Source organism: Salvia hispanica, chromosome 1 (genome assembly GCF_029641045.1).
Source record: "Salvia hispanica isolate PSC_SH4W2 chromosome 1, Shi_PSC_v1, whole genome shotgun sequence".
In the NCBI taxonomy this organism is placed as follows: Eukaryota; Viridiplantae; Streptophyta; class Magnoliopsida; order Lamiales; family Lamiaceae; genus Salvia; species Salvia hispanica.
In genome coordinates this window covers 20,558,081-20,581,344 of record NC_142692.1, presented here as the reverse complement: position 1 = coordinate 20,581,344, position 23,264 = coordinate 20,558,081, and the positions used below count along the sequence as shown (strand labels likewise).

Sequence of the window (23,264 nt, the reverse complement as noted above, 5' to 3'; positions counted from 1 at the left end):
ATTTTTGTATTCACTCGATAACTCTTAAGCTAGGAGAAGTGCATGTTCATCCTTTAAATTAACTTTATTTTTATCTTCACTCGATAACTCTTATGGTTTGAAAGCGAGTTAGTGGATAGTGGAACTTATATTATTAAATTGATATAATTTTTTAAAAATGGAATACACATATTTTTGGGAGACGGACAAAAATTAGAAAGTATATATATTTTTATGAGACGGAGGAAGTATTAATTATCTAGGTTTTACTTTAATTTAATTATAATAGGAAATTACTAAAATAATCTAGGAAATAATTTAATTATGAGTTCAACCCAAACCCACCATTATGATTTTAATTTTGATTTTATTATATTTTTCCAATTTTGTTACATTCTCTTTTTCTAATAGTATGTTTATTGTTTTGTTATCACGTGAATTTAATTTGAATATCAACTTGAAATTTTAATTAAAATTCATTTGTATGTGAATATATTATTTTTAATGAATATCGTATTTTAAATAATTTGTTTAAAATTTTAAAATATAAAATGAAAAAAGTGAATTAGTGGGATCCATGAATGGTTAGAGAAGAGATGGACGGCGGTTAAGAAATGAAGGATTGCAGGTAGGGCTGGTTATTCGGTCGGTTAACCAACCCCAAAATGCCTTCAAAAAACTAACCGGAACCGACCCGATCTTCGGTTCGGTTACTTAATTAACCGACTCGGTTAGAACCGGTCGGTTCTCGGTTATAACTGAACTAACCGAATTGATTTAACTTATTCAAATGTTTATTTTGCACGATTAAGGTTGTGATAGATAACTCAACCTACACCTAATCACACTATTAGTTTATCACCGAAAGTTAAATTAACTATTTCATGGTCATCCTTCAATGATCAATCATTCAATTCAATGATTCAATCTATAATATATAAAATTCTGAAATTTTCTCACAAAGATTGTTAATTGATTTTGTGTATTCTCAATTCTACGCATTTCTTCATGATTGTAAAACCGAAAATGTCAAATTTTTTATCATATTTTTTTGCTTTTTAGTCATAATAATTCAATTTTATCCTACACCATAATAAATTAATTCAAATTAAAATAGACTTTTTTGACATTGCAAATTTGCAATATGAGACTTTTACAAAATTTAGAAGTAAATTACAGATGATTATTATTATTATTATTATTATTATTATTATTATTATTATTATTATTATTATTATTATTATTATTATTATTATTATTGTTATTATTATTATTATCATTATCATTATTATTATTATACCTATTTACAAGCAATACATATATGATATATTTTTTAGGCTCTTTAATAGACTTAAACTTTAAATGATCTAAAATTTGAAAACTTTTCTCTAATAATAAGTGTAAGGTTATCTTATTTTTAAAATAGTAGTATTGCTTAAGCACTTGTTAACTTTGAGAGATCTTATTTTTAAAAATATATTTAGAAACTTTACTGAATTTGATATATTATAATTTTATAAGTATAAATAACTAATAGGTAGCAAATTAAAATAGATTTTTTTGACATTGCAATTACAGATTCTTCTATTGTGACAAAGTTTAAAAGTAAATTACAATTTCTGTTATTATTAATTAAAAATATAATTGAATTTAAAATTATTTATGGTTTTAACTTTTAACTTTCCATCTACTTTTATTATTATTATTATTATTATTATTATTATTATTATTATTATTATTATTATTATTGTTATTGTTATTATTATTATACTCCTATTTAAAAGTAATATATAAATTGTTTAGGCACTTTAAAAGACTTGAACTTTACATGATCTATATTCTATACTTTAAAAACTTGTCTCCAATAATAAGTGAAGGGTTATTCTATATTTAAAATTAAAATAGTAATTCTTAAGAACTTTATTGACTTTAAGATATAAATTTATAAGTATAATACTCTAATTGATAGTGACAAAAATTAAAATGGACTTTTTTGATATTGATTTAGACAAAATTTAGATATAAGTTACACTTTCTTCCATTGTGACAAAGTTTGAAGTAAATTATAATTTATTCTAGCATTAAATAAACATATAATTGAAATTAAAATTGAATTTAATTCGGTTACCGGTTATAACCGATCGTTATCGGTTATAACCGATAACCGATCGGTTATAACCGATAACCGACTTTTAGCAAAACTTAAAACCGGAACCGAACCGATAACCGATAACCGATCGGTTTCGATTCGGTTCTCGGTTAACCGATTAACCGAAAATCGTTTACCCACCCCTAGTTGCAGGTGATATCTTTTGAATAAGAGATGAAGTGAAAAGTAGTGTGAGCCAGTGAGCCCCATGAATAATGTAGTTAAGAGATGGATAAGAAATAGATAAGAGATTAGGTTGTTGGTGACTCCTACTCCACTTCTCACAATGCAATAGAATAATATTATAATTATGACCAATTTTAACAAGTGATGGTAGATTATTTGAGTAAAGGCCAAAATTGGTCGTGAACATATTGCAATTTTACCTTTTTGGTCATAAACTTTATCTCTTGGATTTTTTGGTCCTGCACATATGGCAATTTGATCATTTTGGTCATCCGTCAATAGCTCCGTTAAAAACTAACGGTCAACGGATTTAATCCCGATTTTGACCAAATTAAACTCTTAGTTCTGATTTGTAAGTCACTAATTAATCTCCCAATTATTTTAATAAATATCCATTTAAAATTAGAATTAAATAAATAATATACAAAATTAAAATGAAATTCTCAATCACTCCTTCTCTCAATCACTCTTGGATTCATCAAATTTGGGGAAAGTTTGAAATTAGGGTTGGGAGGCAAAGTGGTGACCGTCGAACCCCTGATCTACAACTCCGAAGCCACTGCTGCCGAAATCGAACTCTGTCGCGCCTCCTCCTTCGATTTGGATGGACTTGCTGAGATGAGGATCCTCCACAACACCCATCACCCAACGGAGGAAGGCCTGCTCCTGGCTGGCGGAGTCGGACAACACGCTCTCCCAGTCCTCCATGGCGAATTTCTCCGGGTTGGCGGTGGCTGCTGCTGTTCCGATCTCCAGATTCAGTGGCGGAACGGGGAGGAGTTCAGAGTGAGGAGGTCCGGCATTGGAGCTGGTGGCAGTGGTGGAGTCTTGGTGCCAGTTAGTGTCGGAAACAGCCGCCACGCCAGCCGTGTCGCCGAGAGAGGAAGACAGAGTTGAAGAGGAAGTAGGCCTACTCGGAATTCTTGCGGAGTCGAGGACGGATGTAGGCTCGCCGAAATCTAAGAGGAAATCTTTGTTCTTCGCTGCAAAATCGAAGTCTAACGTCCCCTTCCCCTCAAAATCAAAAGGTTAGGGCATATTATTTAATTCTAATTTTAAAAGTATATTTATAAAAATAATTAGAGAATTAATTAGGGAGTAAAAAATCAGAATTAAAAGTTTAATTTGGTCAAAATTGGGATTAAACCCCGTTGACCGTTAGTTTTTAACGGAACAGTTAGTCTAGGACCAAAATGATCAAATTCTCATATGTTCAGGACCAAAAAATCCAAAAGATAATGTTTAGGACCAAAAACGTTAAATGACCATATGTTCAGGACCAATCTTGGTTCTTACTCTAGATTATTTTATTGGATTGTGACTTGTGAGAGGTGGAGTAGGAATGGAATGGGAGGAGTGGATTAGGAGATTCTCTCCGCCTAAGATAACGAACACAAGGATAATTTTCTAAATTAAAAACTCATTCCACGAATCTGATCTGAACCTTAAAAAACTAGGTTGCACGAATACTAAACAAAAAAAACAACAAATAAACATTTAAGACCATCAAAAAGTAAGATCTAACACCAAGCACCAAATAACAATTTTTTTCCAAAACAAAACCTTCAAAATTACTTCCAAATATTAAAAGTTTAAAACTATTCCAACGATTGCAACAAGATTATACTAACTGAATTCAACCAACACAATAATACTAAATGACAAATCTCAATGTGTGAAACAGAGTATGTGTTTTAAAACCTAAGAATAAACTAAAACAAAGAATGATTGTTTTTTTCCAAATGCTATCCCATGGTTCTTTCTCTGCCACAGTTGAATAATTAAAGAGATGTTGGAGTGAATATTCTCCCTGCTCCCAGGTGTGAGAGCTCGAGTGACAATGTTATGTTGCTATTCAGCTAGTGTGGTTTTCATTTCTTTAGATTCCAACAACCTTTATATATTTAATTTTCTCATCTGTTCCAATTTCCAGTTTCACACAAAACATACCTCAAATGCACATTATATCCCATAAAAACAGGTAAACATATACCAAAATCCAATGTACTAAACAAGTCTTATCAAGTACCATAGCCCTTGCAAGTAATTCGGTGTTGCATTGACGGACAAAGCACATAGAGCTCGATTGTTCACTTTGTGCCAACGTTTGATCAAATTGAGGATGTTTCCAATATGAAAAGTTATCAATTATTCTTGAATTAAGCTAATTAGGAATAGCCTCGGTATATGTCCTTTATCTTCGTTCGAATTGAGGGGCAGTGTTACTGCTTCATGCTTGAGCATCCAAGGACATGAATTTAGGAAGCCCGTGATCATGGCAATGTGAAAGCAGATGAATCGTCGTCTCATAAAGCCACATCAGTTTAGAATCAAGAATTCATTTGCAACATTCAAGAAATTAAATGTAGCAAGATTGAACTAGATGTACGAAATGTAGAACTTGAAAAGTTTCATAATATGTAAAGATCTTGTGTCTAGCTATGTGCTACATGGATGCTCTATCGAAATACACAGTCTAAAGTAGTAGGTTATATATTTACATACACTAAAATTGTAAATAAGTAGAACATGAGTAGCCTAGCTAGCATGATCTCAACTAATTCTAAATTATTCCAAATCTAGAAAATTGAGATAGACAGATTCAACTCAAGGGTTGAAATTCAAAAAAATCTTCAATGGAGCCCACAACATCCTCAATGCTATGAGTGCTTGCAGTGCAAGAGTACACATCTCCGGACAAATCAAGGAAAGGTGACATGTAGTCGTCCTCCGGTGGTGATTTTATTTGAACTTCTTCTTGCTTGACCGAATCCGCAGGCCGATTGAAGCTCCAGATGATAGAAGAATCGGGTGGCGTGGGAAGGATGTGATGATGATTCAGCGGCGATTTTTCACACGTGTGCTGACCGTTGTACGTCGTCCGATACAAAGGTGGATCGTCTTGAATTTGTTGGACTTGTTTAGATGCTTGGCATCCTTGGTCGAATTTGTGAGTGCATCTAAAGTAGCTTCTGCACAAAAACACACACATATATATGTCAATGTCGAACTAATTATAAAGACCGAACTAGAGACCAAATCTCAATCATTCATTTTTCTAATCTAGTGGATAAAATAAATCAAGCAAATGATTTACTTCATGTTTAGATAGTTTTACTTCATTTTTTACGGATTTATTATTAAATCATTTTATTACATCGCAGAAAGTATACTATTTTGGTTCGATAGTTAGGCATTAGGAAAGAATTAGTTTTGCCTTTATTAATCAAGTAAAATACAACTTCCAAAGTAGTAGTAGTAGTAGTAGAAAAGGGAGTAAATTAAAAGAATCAAGACCTTGGATGTTTGGCGTTAAGGATGGCCTTTTGCCCGTATTTCCTCCATGCATGCCCATCCTCACACAAATCCGAGCTCATTTTTATTGTTGTCTCTGAACTTCTCCTGTAACAAATTAATCAATTTTTTTGTTAATTAATAAGTAATCTTCATCATATGTCTAACAAGATACCATACCATTATTAGTCGATTGGGTAGGACCATAGTCGCCTTTCACAATTAAATCCAAACAAGGGGAGTATAATACTACTAATTGCCTTTGTTAATTACAAAAGGACCACATCACAACTCTTCACTTTGTCAATTCTATAAATTACTATAGATCTTAAAAAATTGTTCAGCTTCACAAAATAAAATAGGTAGATTTAGATATAGAAACGAGTTAGTTAAATCTGAAGTCGAAATGAAAAATTAATTTTATATTGAATATACGAGTAAAATGAGTTAGTTAAATCTGAAGTCGAAATGAAAATTAAAAGTGTGACGGTATTTAATAAGTTACGAAGAGAGTAATTATGAACGAACTTTCTCTTGTAGCATCCGCGGCGATCCTTGGGCGGCCGCGGCTTGCAACTATCTTCCGATTTGGCAGCCTGCGAAACCTCACCGGAGTCGGCGGCGGCGTGAGTGAGCATGGTGAGGGAGTGATTGAAGGTGTCTAAGAGCTGCCTCACAAGGATCTGCACCGAACCACCCGACCCGGTCTGCCGGAGCATGACCCGGATCCGGTCCGCTATATCCCTGCCCCGGCTCAACTCGCTTATCACTTGCTCCACTCTCTCACTCTCGCTACAAGAAGATGCCATCCCTCTTTCTCTCTCTCTCTCTCTTTTTTTGAAGTTTTGCTATTCTAAGTATTATCACTAGTGCAAGACTCCTTTTTTATACGGTGATCAACTGTGTAATGGTTTTAGAAATGTCGGAAATTTGTAGGAAATTCATGGGATTTAATATCGCACGCGCTCTTTGGATTCGTGGAATCGAATAGCGTGCGTGTGCTTCAATGGGAGGAGTCGTGGTGTGGACGGTTGCTTGGGCGCGTGGGTTATTACTGTCGCGCATTCGAGGTGACGAATGGCTGCTTTGTCATGGGGTATGTCATCACCATGTGCAATTACGGCTGGCTCCTTTTTTTTTTTTTTTTTTTGTTTCGTTTTAATTAGTTGACTAATCAGCATATTTATGTGTGAACAGATCCACTCTTAAAATTTGATATTTTTAGTGATTTTAAAATAAGTTATTATTGTAGCATAGATTCAATGATAATCATGTCTTATTTATATATTTTTTTATAATATTTTCTTTTTATAAAGTTATTTAAGGGTTTAGACTGATTCATTTCTACATATATTAGAATTTATCAACGTCAATATGGATCTCTGTCTGTGTGTGGGACTCCAATCTGTATTTAGTTCATACGAACGAGGATGTATTAAATACCTTTATTATTATTTCATATCGACTTGATGATAATTCTAATACATCATCCTATCTTATGAATTTTTTATAGGGATGAGTGACTCAATTATACTAGCTCATAAATTGAACTTAATTAAAACATAATAGTCATTAATATTTTAGTGCCCGCCAAAGACCACTTTTTAATTTGTTAGTGTATCAATCATATTTTGATGTTCTGGTTTTGTTTGAAATTGGATTAAAGATGGTGGTTGGGGTTATCCAATAAAAAGGTTGGTTTGTTGTGAGGACCCATCAAATTGAAGATCCGGGTTGATGGGTTCAAAATCATGAAAGAATTAATTTTATGGGATAATATTTAAGTACATTGTTAGGTTACATGTGATAAGACCCTTGAGCTTCAGAGTTATGACTTATGTGTGCTCTAGCATACTTACTTTTTTTTCCCCACATTAAATCGAAGATAAGGTTTCTTGAAGGAGACATCAACGTCTAAAATCTAATTTATGTTTATTCGATTAATACATTATTAACTTGTCTGGATAAAGACGAATAATGTGGGGCACAATCTAAATTTTCAATTTATACAAATCAAATAAGTATATTAAGATCTATATATAGATTTTCAATTATATACATCAACTAAATATATTAAATGCCCTCTCTCAAATACATAATATAGAACTTTCTGATATGTTTATTTTTAACCCTCCTCAAGCAAAATCCCGATTACATCCATAGTACTCCCTCCGTCCCACAAAGATTGTCCCATTTTTCTATTTCGGGACGTCCCACAAAATTTGTCCCATTTCACTTTTTACCATTTTAGGTAGTGAGCCTCATATTCCACTAACCCATTCTTACTCACATTTTATTATAAAACTAATATATAAAAATAGGACCCACATTCCACTAACTTTTTCAACTTACTTTTCATTACATTTATTAAAACTCGTGTCCGGTCAAAGTGGGACAATCTTTGTGGGACGAAGGGAGTAATACTTAAAAAAAATTGTAAAATAAGAATTTTAGAAAGTTATACAACTTTTCTTATTTTAAGATTCTTATTCTAATCAAATAAATATCAAAATTTTAAAAAGCAACAAATCATACTTTCTATTTTACATTAAATATAAAATATTTTCTTTAGGTGTTCCATTAAAAATGAAATATTTCCTAAAATGAAACATCATTTCTACTTTTTCATTCACAAAATAACACCACAGAAAAATCTTATATTGAAAAACAAATATTTCGTATTTATTGTGACAGAGGGAGTATGCAATATTATAGCAACTGAACGGGATATCCTGAATTTTCAATATGTGATATTGTTTTAGACAATACATTTGATGTTTCTATACTTCACCCTTTTGTAAAATGTAATTTCATTTTAATTTTGGGTGTCATAAAAAAACCCTTCTCACTTTTAATCACTTGATTAGAGTATTATAAGCCACAGATGATGGAGTGTTAGTTGGGATGGAAAAAAGGTGCGTTCACACCCTTGAGGCAGAATATTATCATGAAATTTACAAATTCCATGTGCACAAAAAAGGTTGCATTCACACTGTCTTCTGCGTGGAAAGTTGGGGCAAACGACAAGCATTTATATCTTTTTCATTATAAAAGTATTCTTTATTAATTAATGTTATAAAATTTGTCACAATCTCAGACAGTTGGGAAGTGTCCTTGCCACTCAAGTATCTAGATTTTATAGTACTCCCTCCGTTCCAAGATAAGTGACCTACTTCTTTTGAGCACGGGATTTAAGGAATGGTATTTAAATAAGTTAAAGTGGAGAGAGTAAAGTATGAGAGAGGGAAAAGTAGAAGAGAGAAGAGAGAAGAGAGAAGAGAAAAGAGAGTAGGTGGAAAATAAAATAAGAGATATGACTTTTTGCTAAAAATAGAAATAGGTCACTTATAGTGGGAGACCCCAAAAAGGAATACAAGTCACTTATCTTGGGACTGAGGGAGTAAGTATTAAGATAAAATATAGTAGTAAAAATTTAATCAGATAAAAAAAAAGTACAGATAAAATTTAGTAGTATTACAAATTTAATCAGAGGACGCTGTTCCTCACATTCCAATTTTTTAAAATTTTTGTCTTTTTTTTGGTTAAGTTTAATCCCTCCGTCCCGGGTAATTCGGGTCACTTTAACCGGGCACGGGTTTTAAGAATTGTAATGAAAAGTAGGTTGCAAAAGTTAGTGGAATATGAGTCCTATCTTTATATATTAGTTTTATAATAAAATGTGAGTAGGAATGAATTAGTGGAATATGAGGTCCACTGCCAAAAATGATAAAATTGAAATGGGACAAATTATGTGAGACAGACCGAAATGGAAAACTGGAAAGAATTATCCGGGACGGAGGGAGTAAATTTTAAGTTTAAAAAATTATAATGTGAGGAACAGCATCCCTTGCTGTGATTCCTCCACAGCAGGGGATCCAAGCCCAAATATAGTAGTATTAAAAATTTAATCAGATAAAAGAAAAAAGTAAAGTACTTTTTTGCTCTTAAATATATGGCCGAAATACGAAATTGGTACATAATGTTCAATTTTTGAAAATTGAGTCCTAAACAAATGAAATTGTTGTCGTCGGCCAATTTTTTACGATTCCGTAAAAAAGAACGGTCAACGGACGATTAGTAACATTTTGACAAATCAGAATATTAATCCATGATGAATTAAAAAAAAATAGAAAATTAAAAAAAAATAAGAAATTCACTTTACCTCTCTTCTTCTCTCCCATCCCATCTCTATTTTTATTTTATTTCAATTAATCATAAATATTTTATTTGAATAGAATGAGTTGGTAGAAGAATGAGTTGGTAGAATATGGGGTCTTTTGCCATTTATGATAATTATAACCGGGACTCCTATTCATGGACGGACCAAAATGGAAAAACGGAACTCTTATTCACGACCGAGGGAGAGTAGTACTTTAGCAAACAAATTTTCATTTCATTCATCTAATCAATAGTAGTTGCCTAAAAATACCTATCCTCTATAGTAACACTATACAACAGGCAGGAACAAACTAGAATCAGCTCCACTGCTGTCTTCATACAACCAGCAAGCAGGCATGTATATCAGCTTGAATCCTGATCTGAATTCGACCCAAAAAAAGGTCTCCTTTTTCTCAATATCTCAGCTTCTCTAGCAATCTGGATATCAGAGGGCCAGAACATCTGACGGCAAACTTTGAAAATAAACCGGGGGAGCAATCCTATAACCGTTATCAGTAAGATAGAGAGCCAGTAAACCGGTGATTTCATAAGTTGGTATATTGTACTGCAAAAAACAACGGCAATTTCTTAGTGGTCGCAATAAACGATAATTTTCAAAAATATGAGGCTTGTGAAGTGGACTAACCCATAATTTGGGAAGACGGGTACAGAATCGAGCACCACCATGCAGCCATATGTCACAACGATTGAGCCCCATATAGCAGCATGAGTAACAAATACCCAACGCTGAATGTCCATTGCCAAGTGCATATTGACTAATATGACCACTGCTATTGTCCATAAGCTACCCATACTCCATATGTCGATACTGCTCTCTCTGTAGGTGAACAACGGTACATAGAAGAGAACAAGGCTCTGCCATAATGTGTCCACCATTGTAATCCAGAAGAGAGGCATATTGTAACTCTCTTGTCGGTGCCCTGCTGCATAGAGCTTTGGATATTTGAGTAATGTCTTGTGACTTAAGTCCTTGTCGAGAATACCAACAACAACGGTAGGTACTGAAGTATATATGACAGAGTAAAACACACTGCTCCAATCTGTCAATGCAGAAGTAGTAGAAAAGGCTGTACATAAGATATACCTGCAAAACCGATAGGAGAAAGCACTAGTTTGAGCAGGGAGATATATGTAGTTAAAGTATGCAAGCATATCAACTTGGAAAGCCTGAGATTTGTACGGAAACATTGTGCAATACATATAGATCAAGGATAGTTTCATACCAGAAAAGCATTAACACAAAAACAGCATTGCGATAAAAGTTGTAGAGAATGAGATAGCCAAGACGCTGGTAGTTCCAGTGCCCATGCACCAAAAGCAATCTTTTTAAAAATTTGAACTGCCCCATAGCAAAATCTGATGCCATCACTGCTTGGCGCCCTTCTTGACCACAAATTCCAACACCAACATCCGCCATTTGGATCATCGAAACATCATTAGCCCCTGTGCAAGCATTATTCATCAGCTAACGAGATTTTCATAAACCTTCAGGAATCATGTACTAGTTCATAAAGTTTACAGGCAGAAAATATGAAGCATGATGTGTTTTGAGTCACACTAGAGTACCAGCGTACTGGAATAACAAGTTTAGATTTACAAGCCAACTCAAACAAAGCTGATTGAACTGAAAAGATATCTGACTCACCATCACCTATGGCTAGTGTAAGATCATCAGTGCGTCTTTTAATCATGTCCACAATTCCAGCCTTCTGCAAGGGAGCAACCCTACAGCAGAGCACCACCTTACATGAAGTGGCAAGGTTGAATAGCTGAAGACATTGACAAATATAAGTAGTATGAGGTTCGGTCAATCTTACTACTTCAAAATAGCTTCCACTAAGATATCAAACACAGCTAAAAAATGCTGAGTTTAATCTTAAAAGTAAAACTAGTTCAGGACAGCTACACAAAAATTAATAAAATACATATAAAGAAAGACTCAAGAAACTGTTAAATCAATAAAAGCAATCGAAAAGAATGATACATGCCTCGTGCTCCAAGTCTTTCTCTAATATGTAAACCAGAGTGTTCCCATCAATAATAAGGGCTAGTGGGCAAAATGTAGGCCGGTCTTCCTTGCCTGCTATCTTTTGAGGCATATTGGAAGACTTTGTTTGGGAAGGCATTTCAAGAAAATTCTGTTCAGTCTTCCCCTGCAATTTTGTCATATTATCAAAGCAACTTGCAGAATTGACATTGTATTTGGCCTTGGCATCACATAGTAGTTTTCTGCATTCATGTTCTGAATTTCCATTGATAATGATCTGGTGCATATCTGCAGTCAAGAGTCGGCAAGAAAGTGCAATGGATATTGCTGTCTCTTGCTTATCACCAGTGAGAACCCACACCTTTATTCCAGCCTGCCGTAGGGACTCAATGGCCTCAGGTACACCCTCTTGTAATTTGTCCTCAATAGCAGTGGCTCCAAGAAGGGTCAAGTTGCATTCGATGAGAGCTGCAGTTTGGTGTAGTTTTACAACTCTATCTGTCAAAGATGTGCACGCATCTTCGTACATGTGTTGCCACTTTGCAAGGAGTTCACCATTAAGGTCCCTAGCTGCAACAACCAGGGTGCGTAAACCTTCAGATGAATAATCATCCAGATGTACTTGCGTTACATCTCTCATGTGATCATCACATGGAAGATGTTTTTTTAAGATGCTGAACATCGATGTATCAGCCCCCTTCACCAACACCTTCACACTACCATTGGGAAATCTAATGACAACAGACATTCTTTTACGCACACTATCAAACTCATGCAAACCCAATACATCCAACCTGCATCGCACAGGGTATATACTGTAAGCCACAAAAAACAACTTAAAGACTTACACGAGTCTAACCATGATAATAACTGCATATGAAAAATATTCATGTACTGAATTCAGCAAAAGAGGAAACAGTGAATAACAGATATTATATCGCTTATCAAGAAAAATATGCTTATTGGGGATCAAAAACATTTGAGGGGATTAAAACAAAAGTAACAAGGAGAGCTTACTACCTTAATTTCTCACCATTGGCATCAATCACAATATGCCCAGATGTCCGCTCAAAAAGTGTATAGCCGTATGCAGAGGCTGCTGCAACCAATGCCTGTTCATCAGGAGACTCACCTTGGTAGTCTATAGAGGTAAGGCCATCACTCAATGAAGTGCAAGAAATACTTGAAGGATTTCCAGTAAGAATGGGTATCACGGTGTTACAAGCTGCTAGCGTAAGAAAAAACTCATGCGCAGCAATTCTTTCTTCTCCATGAAGATCTTTGTACAATAATTTGATGAGTTCAGGATCTGTGGTGGTTTCAGATTTGAGCTTCCATTTTCTTCCACCCACCATAGGCTCTTCCACTGCACATATTATCACAAGGTTAAGACAAGATCATGAAAGAGAAAATGACACGACATGAACAAATGATACTATCTAAGTTATGCAACATGAACATGTACACACAAAATACAGCAGGTCTTAAAAAACATAGAGCACTACTATTGCATCATGTGCAGTGGAAAGAAGCCATAGGAGAAAAGAACAGAGCAGAAATAAATGATTAGACGATATCAGATTGACAAGAATATTAAATTGTGGCTCTCTCTTGGAACTCACGATGGAGGGCATTAAAAAGAATAAGGTGTGAATATAAAAAACAGGACAGGTGAACTGGTGAAGGGTGTCTGTTCTGAAAATATAGCAATGAGCTAAATGGCAGTCCTTTCGGGAGCATGTCAGATACAAGAAGCATGCAACTTTTTTGTCAATACACTATACGGTCAACTGGACTTCTACAAGTTAGATTCATAAAATTACAAAAGAATGAGTATCAACGGTAGACTCTTCTGATTAGCTATAGGAATACCCATAGATTGTTTTCCTAATAGATAAATGCATTAATAATTGAATTTATGCATAATAAAACAGTATCAACATAAATTCACATTATCATCCAAGTAAAGCAAGACATTCATATTATACCTCCAGCAACTGTATCATGTGAACCAGCTTTAGTGTCACCATAACTTTTCCCCCAGATACTTGCTTTCTTGAATTCCATCTTGTTTTCTGTTAGTGTGCCTGTCTTATCAGACAGTATGTATCGTATTTGTCCCAAGTCCTCATTAATATTCAGAGATCTGCACTGAAACCTAGAATTGCTCAAACTGCTGTACATATGCTGATCACCAATCATGAAATATGATTGCCCCAACCGCACCAACTCCATCGTAATATAGAGGGATATCGGAATCATTATCTGGAAAACTATGATAGAACTCAAGAACGAGAAAAATGTCTCCATAGGAATTCCATAAAACTTGTATTTCTTGCCATCTTTTCCCTTTTGGAAGTAAACTTTTCGGTAGTAAGGCAGTGTATCAAGCTGAGACTTGTGGCGGTTTAACCATAAACCCATCCCTAGGCCAACAACAAAGCACATGATTAAAAGGAAAACTGATAACCATAATGTCTCCCTGTTCATGTAGGTCTCCAGTCTGCTTCTTTTAGAAGGGGAAATTGCACTGTTCATCATAGCTTTCGTATCCTGCCCAGCATAAACCACAACCCCAACTGCCCATTCCGTGTTCTTAAGTTGACAGCCACGCAGAATGATATTGGATTGGCTAAGAGGAAGACAATGCCCATTCAGCTCCATATTAGCCATGAACTCATAGATATTCCTGTTTGGCTGCTCACAAGTTATGGTACCAGATATCATAGTCCCTCCAAGAAAAAGTTTATTAGTTTCTTGTCGAGCATACCTTGTTTTCAAGTTTGACTCACCATCCAAATTCATCGTCTGTATGTAGGCGATTCCACTAGGATCACTCGTTCCTAGCAGCACCATATCACAAGGAATAGTTTCATTGGAACTGATCTTCAATACCTCGCCAGCCTGAATCATCTTCCACCTTTTGGGAAGGAATCCATCTGATTGTAGCACTAGTGCCTCCCGATTATTCTCATTCCTGTCAGACCTGTGTCTCCGCCAGTCCTCATAGCCATCTTTGACAGCTGTGACAGTAAGCACAAAAAGAAGAGGGAACAGGGAAACAGTTCTGCCAAATACTGCAAGAGGTGGAAGTTGGTTCAAAGCGGCAATGGCTAAAAAATACAAATAAGCCAACCTGTGAAACTGAATGAAAAGGTTTTTGGGCAAGAAGTTAAGCAATGTGTACTTGCTCGTCCTAATCTCGTTCCCAGAAAATTGAGAGTTATCACATGTCTTCTTTGAATCATTTATATGTATCAACCTGGGGTTATCATGACGTGCTATATTAGCTTCAAGATGCATGCTTAAGTCAAGAAACCCCTTAGACCTCTGAGTTGCCTGAGGTTTCTCACTGCCTGTAATCAAGAAATGGGAGATGAAGCCCCAGAAATTTCAATGGCTTTATAGTTCTCTGCACATCTATTTCACCACCCCCTGAAGCAAAGCGTTCCCGTGCTCTCAGGGGGCATTGCTGACGAAGATCAAATGACAAAAATCCCTTTTTTCCAGGATGGAAAGGAGGGTGTTCCGGCCAATTTCCTGAAACAGCTTCACCTTCGATTAAAGCAGAATCTATGTCGAACTCCTTCAGATGATACAAATTACAATCTTGTGTGCCACCAGAAACCCAGGACGAGAACGATCTGCTACAATGCAAACATCGTAATGAGCTGAATCTCTAGGACGAGCGAATGCGCCGATTTAGGGGCTAGGAAATGGCTCAAACTTGGGCAGCGATAGCTTGTCAGAAGGCATAAATAATCCATCAATGGCATAAAGAATCCCCAAACCTGAACAATTTGCTAAAACCCTATAAAACCCAAACTACAAATTGACTCCCCTGACTGCAATAGTGTCCCCCAAGGATAAGATTAGAGGAGAAGATATTCCCTTGGCAAATTAACAAGACAAGAAGAGGCCCAATAAATGCATTACTTCTGAACCATTCGGATAATTCCAGAGTCAATTAGAAGACTTGCTTAAAACACGTCAAAATCAAAATTGATGCAAATTTTCCCCCTCAAAAAACTAATCTTCCTACAAACCTTAAACCCTAGTAGATATGAGGGCTAAACAGTAACACACCTTCACTTTAACAATTCAGTGATGAAATAGAAACTAAAGGCCAGCAAATGCAGCACAAGAAGAGCAACCCTCCACAGCAAATGCCAGAACTTCAAAATGCTAGTAGAAAAGAAATAGAGAAAACAAATCAGACACGAGATAAAACAAAATCGAAATTTAGAATCAGGAAATCATTGCCACATTGCTGTCAACAGAAATGTAAATAAATGCCAGCATGAATTAGTAAAAAAAAAAAAAAAAAAAAACAGAGAGAGCTCAGACCTGTGGAAGCGCAGAGGCGAGAGAGAGCGATGGGGCGCTAATTTATGGCCTAGGAAAGCGTGATTTGATGGAAACAAACGCATGAATGCACTGAATTCGAAATTATGGCAGTCGAAAATTTGGCAGATTTCAGATCTCAAATCCCTTTCTCTGTTTTTCGGTTTTTCTTTTCCGCCTAATCTCACTCACCACAATTAGCTAAATTAAATTGTCAATAATTATTGATTAGTCATAAGAAAATGTTTTCTTTTACAATCAGATTGATATTTTTACTGTATTGTCGTAATACCCCCGTTCTTCCAGATAATTTGGAACACTTTAACCCGTCACGTATTTTAAGAAATCTAATGAAAAGTTAGTGGGACGTGGGTCCTACTTTTAAAGTATTAGTTTTATAATAAAATGTGAGTAGGAATGAGTAGGGAAATATGGGGCCCACTACCAAAAATAGTAAAAATGAATGGGACAAATTATGTGGGACGATCCGAAATGAAATATTGGATCAAATTATCTGAAACGGAGGGAAGAGAGTAATAAATTTTTCATTTTTTCAGTTTGACTTATTTTACCCTTTTAAGTTTTAAATGCCAGCATGCCGGAGTTTATCACATCGAAAATACCAAATAAGCCTAACTTTTGTTATACTGTGTTTTTTATGGTACAGTGTGATATATTGTATGTGGTACCATACACTATAATAACATTGTATATCATGAATACCGAATATATTTATGTATAAATATATTTTAAATATGATATTATACTGTGTTATACCTTTCCCATATTTGGTATGTCGTTATAATCCAGTATACTGAATTTCGTTTAGGCATATAAAAAATTAATGCAGCATCAGTACTGAAATTGGTCATACCAAAAATTTGGTATACCCAAAGAAAATTTCGTAAGATAAAGGTATGGTTTTTACTCATACCGAATTTTCGGTACAATTATAGTAAGGAGAATATGACAGTTACATCATAGTACAATAAAAATAAAAAAATCACTAATCTTGACGTATCAAATTTGCAATAAGAATTGTTGTGTACAAGTATAATGATATCAAATGTGGAAAATTAAACCTAAAATATAGAAACTTTCCTCAATTTTTTGGCAATAATTTAAACTTTGTTAACATACTGTATTATTTAAGTAATTACAGTTGTTATTATTTTTTCTAACATATATAAAATTAAAGAAATATTCAAAGCAAGAAAATAAAATATAAAATACAGAAGAAACTTTTATTTTATTTACTTCGAAAAAAATTAAATGCACCAAAAAATTCAATAACATAGTTCAATATTTAAGGTGCAAGAAAACATTTTTTTTTATAACTATTAGTCAATTAATGAATGAATATGCTAAGACAATTTAAGATCATCATTATCCATTAATATACTAACAAAATGGTACATTGAAAAATAAATTTTATATGGATCAAAATATTTAATAAAAGAAACAAAGGCAAAAAAAAATTAAGGAAAGTTTTCTTATTTTACATTTAGGTTTTACATTATACTCCCTCCGTCTCACTTTAGGAGTCCCGGTTGATCAATTTCGGGCGTCCTGTTTTAGCCTTTAGGAGTCTCGATTGGGATAAACTAATAAAAAATGCCCACAAAATAAGTAAAAAAATGTTAAAAATAAGTCTCAACATCCACTACGACATTTATTTATTACACATTTAATTAAAAGTGGGTTCCAACATCCAGTACAATATTTATTTATTACACACTCAAACACTTTCTTAAAACATGTGCCCAACTCAACCGAGACTCCTAAAGCGAGACGGTGAGAGTATATAATTTCACTTGTCAAGAACATATTAGTTGGGACAGAGCAACTCATATTGCAAACTTAATATGTCTAGATTAGGAAACTTTTACTCATGAAATTAAGCTAATTGACAAGAACTAATCAAAACTAAAATTGGAAAACTAACTAATTAGTACTTAGTAGATATCGCTTCGGACTTATTATTTATACGGTTTGATTATTAACGGGTTGATCTGGTAATAATCCAACTCGTTAAATTCACACTCGAATACGACCTGTTAAGAAAATCCTCAATCTGAACACGATGTCGACATGCTAGATTCAAACACGAATATGAGTCACATACAACACTAACTTGTTAGATGTATGCTTTTATTTGAGCGAGAGACAAGGTTTTGCCCAAAAAAAAAAATAACTCTAACTTCTTACAGATAACCCGTAAAGAAATATGACTCAAGTACTTTGAAATTGAAATAAGTGAACATTAAAACTTTATTTTATCGATTTTATATTAAAACTAGGTGATACTCACTTAAACTATTTATTCATTTCCCGTCAATTGTGTTTAAATCTTGAGTCAAATATAAAGTGCATACATAGGTCAAGAAAAGAACTAAAAGTAGGCCCAATAAGATTTTAACGAAAGTATAGTGGAACATATGGAACTAATTAATAAGTCTCATGACAGTGAAAATTGAATTTCATTTCTCAAATGAAACAAGACAAGAAAAGAAAAACTCAATTACTCAACACAACAAATAGATTGATTCGAAATTGAAATCAAGCATCTTGTGGACTCAGACTCTCCCCGCCTTGAATATAAATATATGCTGAAATATTAAAAAAAAATAGGTGAGAAACTATTGGTGTAAAAAAGAAGTTGAATGCAGCACTTAAGAAGTTTTACCTTGTTCATTTTCATCTTCTTCTCTTCTTCCTTGTCTCTCAGTGATCGAAGACGAGATGTCATCTGCAGTAGCCACAGATATATATTGACAAATTTGTTTCGAATGTGATTGAAAATGATCAAATGAAATGGTTATTACCATGCAAGCTAAGTTGATTTGGTTGAGGCGATAGAGGCGGTCGAGCTCAAGCTCGAGCTGCTTCTGCGCCTCCCCTCGATTTAGAATCTCCTTGATTGCCGAATCCAGCATCAGGGACTTGTCTCTCAGTGCCTCCTCGCACCTTAGTGTCTCGAGCCTTTTCAAAGATGGATCAACCGCCTCCTCGTTGAGTTGGGCGGAGGGAGGAACATTCTCTTTGTTGGAGATGGAAATATCGACGCGTGGCTTTGGATTCGTGTCACCGGAGGAGGATCCATTCCTCGGTGCAAGTGCTCTCCGGTGGCCAGAGAATGTTAGAAACATTTTGATTTGCTATTGAGGTTTGGAATGTATTCATTTCCCTTAAAACAAGTTTTTTTTTGGAGGGAGAGTGGTTTGAAATATTAAAGTTGTGATTTGCAAAGCTTGGATTTCTACAAAGCAGTCTTCAAAATTCAAACATTTACCCATCCTTTTTCCTTTATTAACAGTAAACAAAAAGAGATGATTTTATAGGGGGGGAAAATAAGATTGAAAATGGTTAAAATTGAATGTTGGAGGAAAAGCATTGTTGTTTGAATGAAGTCCACAAACGGAGACATGTAAAGGATAAACTGATTGAGGCGCCAATTCCAAACCAAACAACGCCCAATTTCCATGGCCTCTCTCGTATCCCCCACCGCCACTGCGCTTCAATTCCGCCGCTCAAACCCTAATTTGCCTTTGATTTGGTCCATTACCAGAAGGAATTTCTCCATCAAATGCAATGCGCTCTTCAACGACAATCTGTTGACTTATAACTCCATCCAATTGGAGCAATCCCTCACCCAATTCCAGCAACTCGCCGCAGATCTCCCGGAGGTCGAGAAATGGGGATTGCTAGTTTTCGCCGGGGTTTCCTGGCTTTACTTGACGGCGAGGCCCGGGGTCCTCGTCGGAGCCATTGACGCGTACCTTTTAGCTCCCCTGCAGGCGGGAGTGGACGCGCTGAGCGGGCGGCGGAGTTTGAAGAGGACCGATTTCTTAGTCGGCGATAGAGTCGGCGAGGGCTCGTTTGGGATCGTCTACTCCGGAGTAGTCGTGCCCAAAAATTACACCGTTGATGAGAATCTCCGGAGTAAATCGAGACGGAATCGGATTGACGAAAGCTTTAAGGATAAGGTTATCCTCAAAAAGGTAATAGTTCAATCCGCCATTAATGTTAAATCGTTGCTCTATTGATGATCATCAGAATTCAGGTCAAAATTGGGGTTAAAGGCGCTGTGGAGTGTGGGGAGTTTGAAGAGTGGTTCAATTACAGGCTATCTCGAGCTGCTCCAGAAACTTGTGCAGAATTTCTTGGTAGCTTTGTTGCAGACAAAACCAACACTCTCTTCACAAAGGGGGAGAAATGGCTTGTTTGGAAATACGAGGTGATCATTCTTAATTTCCTTTGTGAAGATGAAGAATGATAAATTAGTTTTTGATTAATTGATTGAGTAATTTTGATTTAGGGAGATTTGGACTTGGGAGATTACATGAAAGATCGAAACTTTCCTTTGAATTTGGAGTCTGTGATGTTTGGAAGAGTTCTGCAAGGGGTGGAATCAATGGAGAGGAATGCTCTGATAATCAAGCAAGTAATGCGACAGATAATAACATCGTTGAAGAAGATACACAACACGGGAATAGTTCACCGTGATGTGAAGCCCTCCAATTTGGTGGTCACCAAGAAAGGGCGGATCAAACTGATTGATTTTGGGGCAGCCACGGATCTCCGCATAGGGAAAAACTACATCCCTAACCGTGGTTTGCTTGATCCTGACTACTGCCCGCCCGAGCTCTACGTGATGCCTGAGGAGACTCCCATTCCTCCGCCAGAGCCCATCGCAGCCCTTCTCTCTCCAATCTTATGGCAGGCAGGTATACTACATAGTACATTATTGGCAAAATTCTCAAGTAGATGGATATAGGCAAAGCATTCCGTGTTTGCCACTTTTTTTTCACTTCCGAGAAAGGGAAAGATGATCTCAATTTCGCGGAAGATGCATATGGATAGCACGTCTCTTAGTTCAAGTAGTTAGTGAAGTAGACTAGTGTTACTTATTACCCTGGGTTGGAGTCATCTTAGAGGCAAAATTTTACTAAAAACTTTAGAACCGACATGGATTTTAATTCGCAATTGGTAGAGTAAGAGAGATGAAAAAGTCTGGTTCTCCAACCACTTAAACATTGTTTGTGAAGGGATGCGACGCTATCCATATGCGTCTTTCCCTTTCTCGAAATTGAAAAAGAATTCCGCCAAACACAGAATGTTTAACCTATATTCGTCTACTTTGAGAATTTTGCCACACATCATTCAACACCGCAAACCCTATTCATTTCATTCTAATAGTAATCTTGTGGTTGGCAGCTGAATAGTCCAGATCTATTCGATATGTATTCTGCTGGGATAGTTCTGCTTCAAATGGCGACACCGGGGCTGAGGTCTGCAGCGGGGCTGAAGAATTTCAACAACGAATTGAAGGGGGCTGGATATGATTTGAATAGATGGAGGGAGAAGACGAGGATGAGAGCTGATTTGAGCATTCTAGATCTTGATTCTGGTAGAGGCTGGGATTTGGCAACCAAGCTTGTGTCGGAGAGGGGCGTGTTCAAAAGAGGGCGTTTGTCAGCAGCAGCTGCGCTCAGACATCCTTATTTTTTGCTAGGTGCTGATCAAGCTGCTGCTGCTCTCTCCAAATTCAATTTCATCAACCAATAGGCTTACTGTTGATATTGCCATGTGATTGTGAGTCACTGCAACTTTAAACAATCCAATTTTTCGTGTATATTGGCCTAGTATATATGTCTATTTCTTTTGTACCGCCTAAATTTTGAAGATTCCTTTAAGTAAACCAATGCAGCCACCTTATGATCGTGAACTTAGGGGTGGGGAAAAATATCGAAATATATTACTTATTGTACCGAAAAAAAATACCAAAACAACGGTTTTTCGATATACAGTAATTTTCGATATGGTGACGGAATCAATTTTTCTATACTGTGGTATACCGTGACATATTGAATTTTCGGTATATACCGTATATTCGATATATCGCGGTATACCTATCCTCGATACATACCGAAGATTGGTGTGTATATTGAAATATTACACATCCTCCGTGCCACAAAAATATGGAAATTTGAGATGCCACATGAATTAATATACAATTGGGAAAGTAAGAAGAGATAGAAAGAAATAGTATTTATATATATAGTATTTTAGTAAAGAATGTGGCCCACCATATTAGAGAGAAAGAAGCTACTCCCTCTATCCATGATTAAGAGTCTCATTTTAGAAATAAATCCCCTCTCTTATCTCTTTATTAAAATATTTAACTATTTTTTTTCTCTCTACTGACCACACCTAACAACTCCTCCTAAAATTACGTGTCACTAAAAAATGTGGAAATCCTGAGTGGGACGGAGGAGTAGTAATTTAAGAGAATTATCTAGATATGAAATTCTCTAGAATATACTCCCTCCGTCCCAAAGAAGATGACCCCTTCCTTGGGCGGCACGGGATTTTATGCATTTTTATTTTGTGTGTAAAGTGGAGAAAGGAAAGCAGGAGAGAGAGAATAAAGTAGAGATAAAGGTGTTTCCAATTTTAGTAATGAGTTATCTTGATTGAGACAAACCAAAAAGGAAAGTGGGTCATCTTTAGTGGGACGGAGGGTGTAGATATTATTTAAAAAAATATTTAGATAGTGAAAAATCTGTATATAGAATATTAAAGAGTTAGGTAGTTGAACCCCAAAACTGTAGTTCATAGTAGTTGGTAAGTAACTAAATGCTCAAACAAAGGTTTATAGCACGCTTCCATGGTAATCTCACACACTCGGATATGCCATACATGCTAGGTAGGCAGTGGTGTTGCTCAAAATATCGTTAAAGCAAGGCTCCGTTGCATTGTGTGAGCAACCAAGACAGCTGGTATTTGAATGAGCCGCCGACGAGAATCACATCTAAGCAGGGCTAAATCTTGAAGTTAAGTTCACTAACTGTTTCCTAGTTTACCATGTTTGCAGAGAGGCTATGGGACCTTATAGAAAACTAGCGAATGATTCATAGAAGGTCAAGAGTCTATTGTCGTATTTTCGATGTCTGCTGAATTAAAGGGGGAGTAGCTGCAACTCCATTGGATGGACCTGAGAGGAAAGCGTCTGCTTCATGTTAATTGTATAGTTTTGTTACACTCCCTTCGTCCCATAAAAATAAATTAAAAAAAAAACAATCACTAATTTGATTTGAACCATGGAGTAGTTAATTCGAAATAATAAAAATGAATTCAGGTAAT

The 23,264-nt window shown here is 35.6% G+C and overlaps 4 protein-coding genes across 5 annotated transcripts; 1 reads left to right on the top strand and 3 right to left on the bottom strand.

Annotated features, from left to right (window-relative positions):
• Positions 1–4,707: 4,707 nt before the first annotated feature.
• LOC125218383 (putative WRKY transcription factor 70) lies at positions 4,708–6,480 on the bottom strand. The gene is made up of 3 exons (XM_048120035.2): positions 6,137–6,480; positions 5,612–5,716; positions 4,708–5,286 (listed from the first exon to the last, which is right to left on the bottom strand). The coding sequence occupies exons 1-3, from the start codon at positions 6,415–6,417 to the stop codon at positions 4,917–4,919; spliced, it is 756 nt and encodes a 251-aa protein (XP_047975992.1). The 5' UTR covers positions 6,418–6,480; the 3' UTR covers positions 4,708–4,916.
• Positions 6,481–9,937: 3,457 nt separating this feature from the next.
• Positions 9,938–16,300, bottom strand: LOC125222325 (phospholipid-transporting ATPase 1-like). Of its 2 annotated transcripts, none has more exons than XM_089062561.1 (9): positions 16,122–16,300; positions 15,861–15,959; positions 13,763–15,565; positions 12,795–13,140; positions 11,776–12,568; positions 11,433–11,556; positions 11,011–11,230; positions 10,413–10,871; positions 9,938–10,331 (listed from the first exon to the last, which is right to left on the bottom strand). In XM_089062561.1, the coding sequence occupies exons 3-9, from the start codon at positions 15,075–15,077 to the stop codon at positions 10,130–10,132; spliced, it is 3,459 nt and encodes a 1,152-aa protein (XP_088918687.1). In that variant the 5' UTR covers positions 15,078–15,565; positions 15,861–15,959; positions 16,122–16,300; the 3' UTR covers positions 9,938–10,129. The 2 variants fall into 2 exon arrangements, with proteins under 2 accessions (XP_088918687.1, XP_047980812.1); XM_048124855.2 differs by having other exon boundaries at positions 13,763–15,418.
• A 2,270-nt stretch (positions 16,301–18,570) lies between these two features.
• LOC125222333 (uncharacterized) lies at positions 18,571–19,395 on the bottom strand. The gene is made up of 3 exons (XM_048124864.2): positions 18,944–19,395; positions 18,805–18,867; positions 18,571–18,727 (listed from the first exon to the last, which is right to left on the bottom strand). The coding sequence occupies exons 1-3, from the start codon at positions 19,265–19,267 to the stop codon at positions 18,695–18,697; spliced, it is 420 nt and encodes a 139-aa protein (XP_047980821.1). The 5' UTR covers positions 19,268–19,395; the 3' UTR covers positions 18,571–18,694.
• Positions 19,396–19,517: 122 nt separating this feature from the next.
• On the top strand, positions 19,518–21,796 carry STN8 (Protein kinase superfamily protein). Its single transcript, XM_048124860.2, has 4 exons — positions 19,518–20,119; positions 20,182–20,355; positions 20,437–20,841; positions 21,336–21,796. Exons 1-4 carry the CDS (start codon positions 19,601–19,603, stop codon positions 21,684–21,686), a joined length of 1,449 nt encoding a protein of 482 aa, XP_047980817.1. The 5' UTR covers positions 19,518–19,600; the 3' UTR covers positions 21,687–21,796.
• The last annotated feature ends 1,468 nt before the right edge of the window (positions 21,797–23,264 follow it).

Excerpts from the sequence above, each read along its gene's own strand:
- LOC125218383 (XM_048120035.2), bottom strand. The coding sequence starts at position 6,417 with ATGGCATCTTCTTGTAGCGAGAGTGAGAGAGTGGAGCAAGTGATAAGC. Across the intron at positions 5,717-6,136 it reads CGCGGATGCTACAAGAGAAA|GAGAAGTTCAGAGACAACAA; the intron begins GTTCGTTCATAA and ends AATTTGTTACAG. Across the intron at positions 5,287-5,611 it reads CTTAACGCCAAACATCCAAG|AAGCTACTTTAGATGCACTC; the intron begins GTCTTGATTCTT and ends GTTTTTGTGCAG.
- LOC125222325 (XM_089062561.1), bottom strand. The coding sequence starts at position 15,077 with ATGCATCTTGAAGCTAATATAGCACGTCATGATAACCCCAGGTTGATA. Across the intron at positions 11,557-11,775 it reads AGAAAGACTTGGAGCACGAG|CTATTCAACCTTGCCACTTC; the intron begins GCATGTATCATT and ends CAATGTCTTCAG. Across the intron at positions 11,231-11,432 it reads TACACTAGCCATAGGTGATG|GGGCTAATGATGTTTCGATG; the intron begins GTGAGTCAGATA and ends ATGCTTGCACAG.
- LOC125222333 (XM_048124864.2), bottom strand. The coding sequence starts at position 19,267 with ATGTTTCTAACATTCTCTGGCCACCGGAGAGCACTTGCACCGAGGAAT. Across the intron at positions 18,868-18,943 it reads AAATCAACTTAGCTTGCATG|ATGACATCTCGTCTTCGATC; the intron begins GTAATAACCATT and ends TGGCTACTGCAG. Across the intron at positions 18,728-18,804 it reads AGAAGATGAAAATGAACAAG|CATATATTTATATTCAAGGC; the intron begins GTAAAACTTCTT and ends TTAATATTTCAG.
- STN8 (XM_048124860.2), top strand. The coding sequence starts at position 19,601 with ATGGCCTCTCTCGTATCCCCCACCGCCACTGCGCTTCAATTCCGCCGC. Across the intron at positions 20,120-20,181 it reads ATAAGGTTATCCTCAAAAAG|GTCAAAATTGGGGTTAAAGG; the intron begins GTAATAGTTCAA and ends ATCAGAATTCAG. Across the intron at positions 20,842-21,335 it reads TCTCTCCAATCTTATGGCAG|CTGAATAGTCCAGATCTATT; the intron begins GCAGGTATACTA and ends TGTGGTTGGCAG.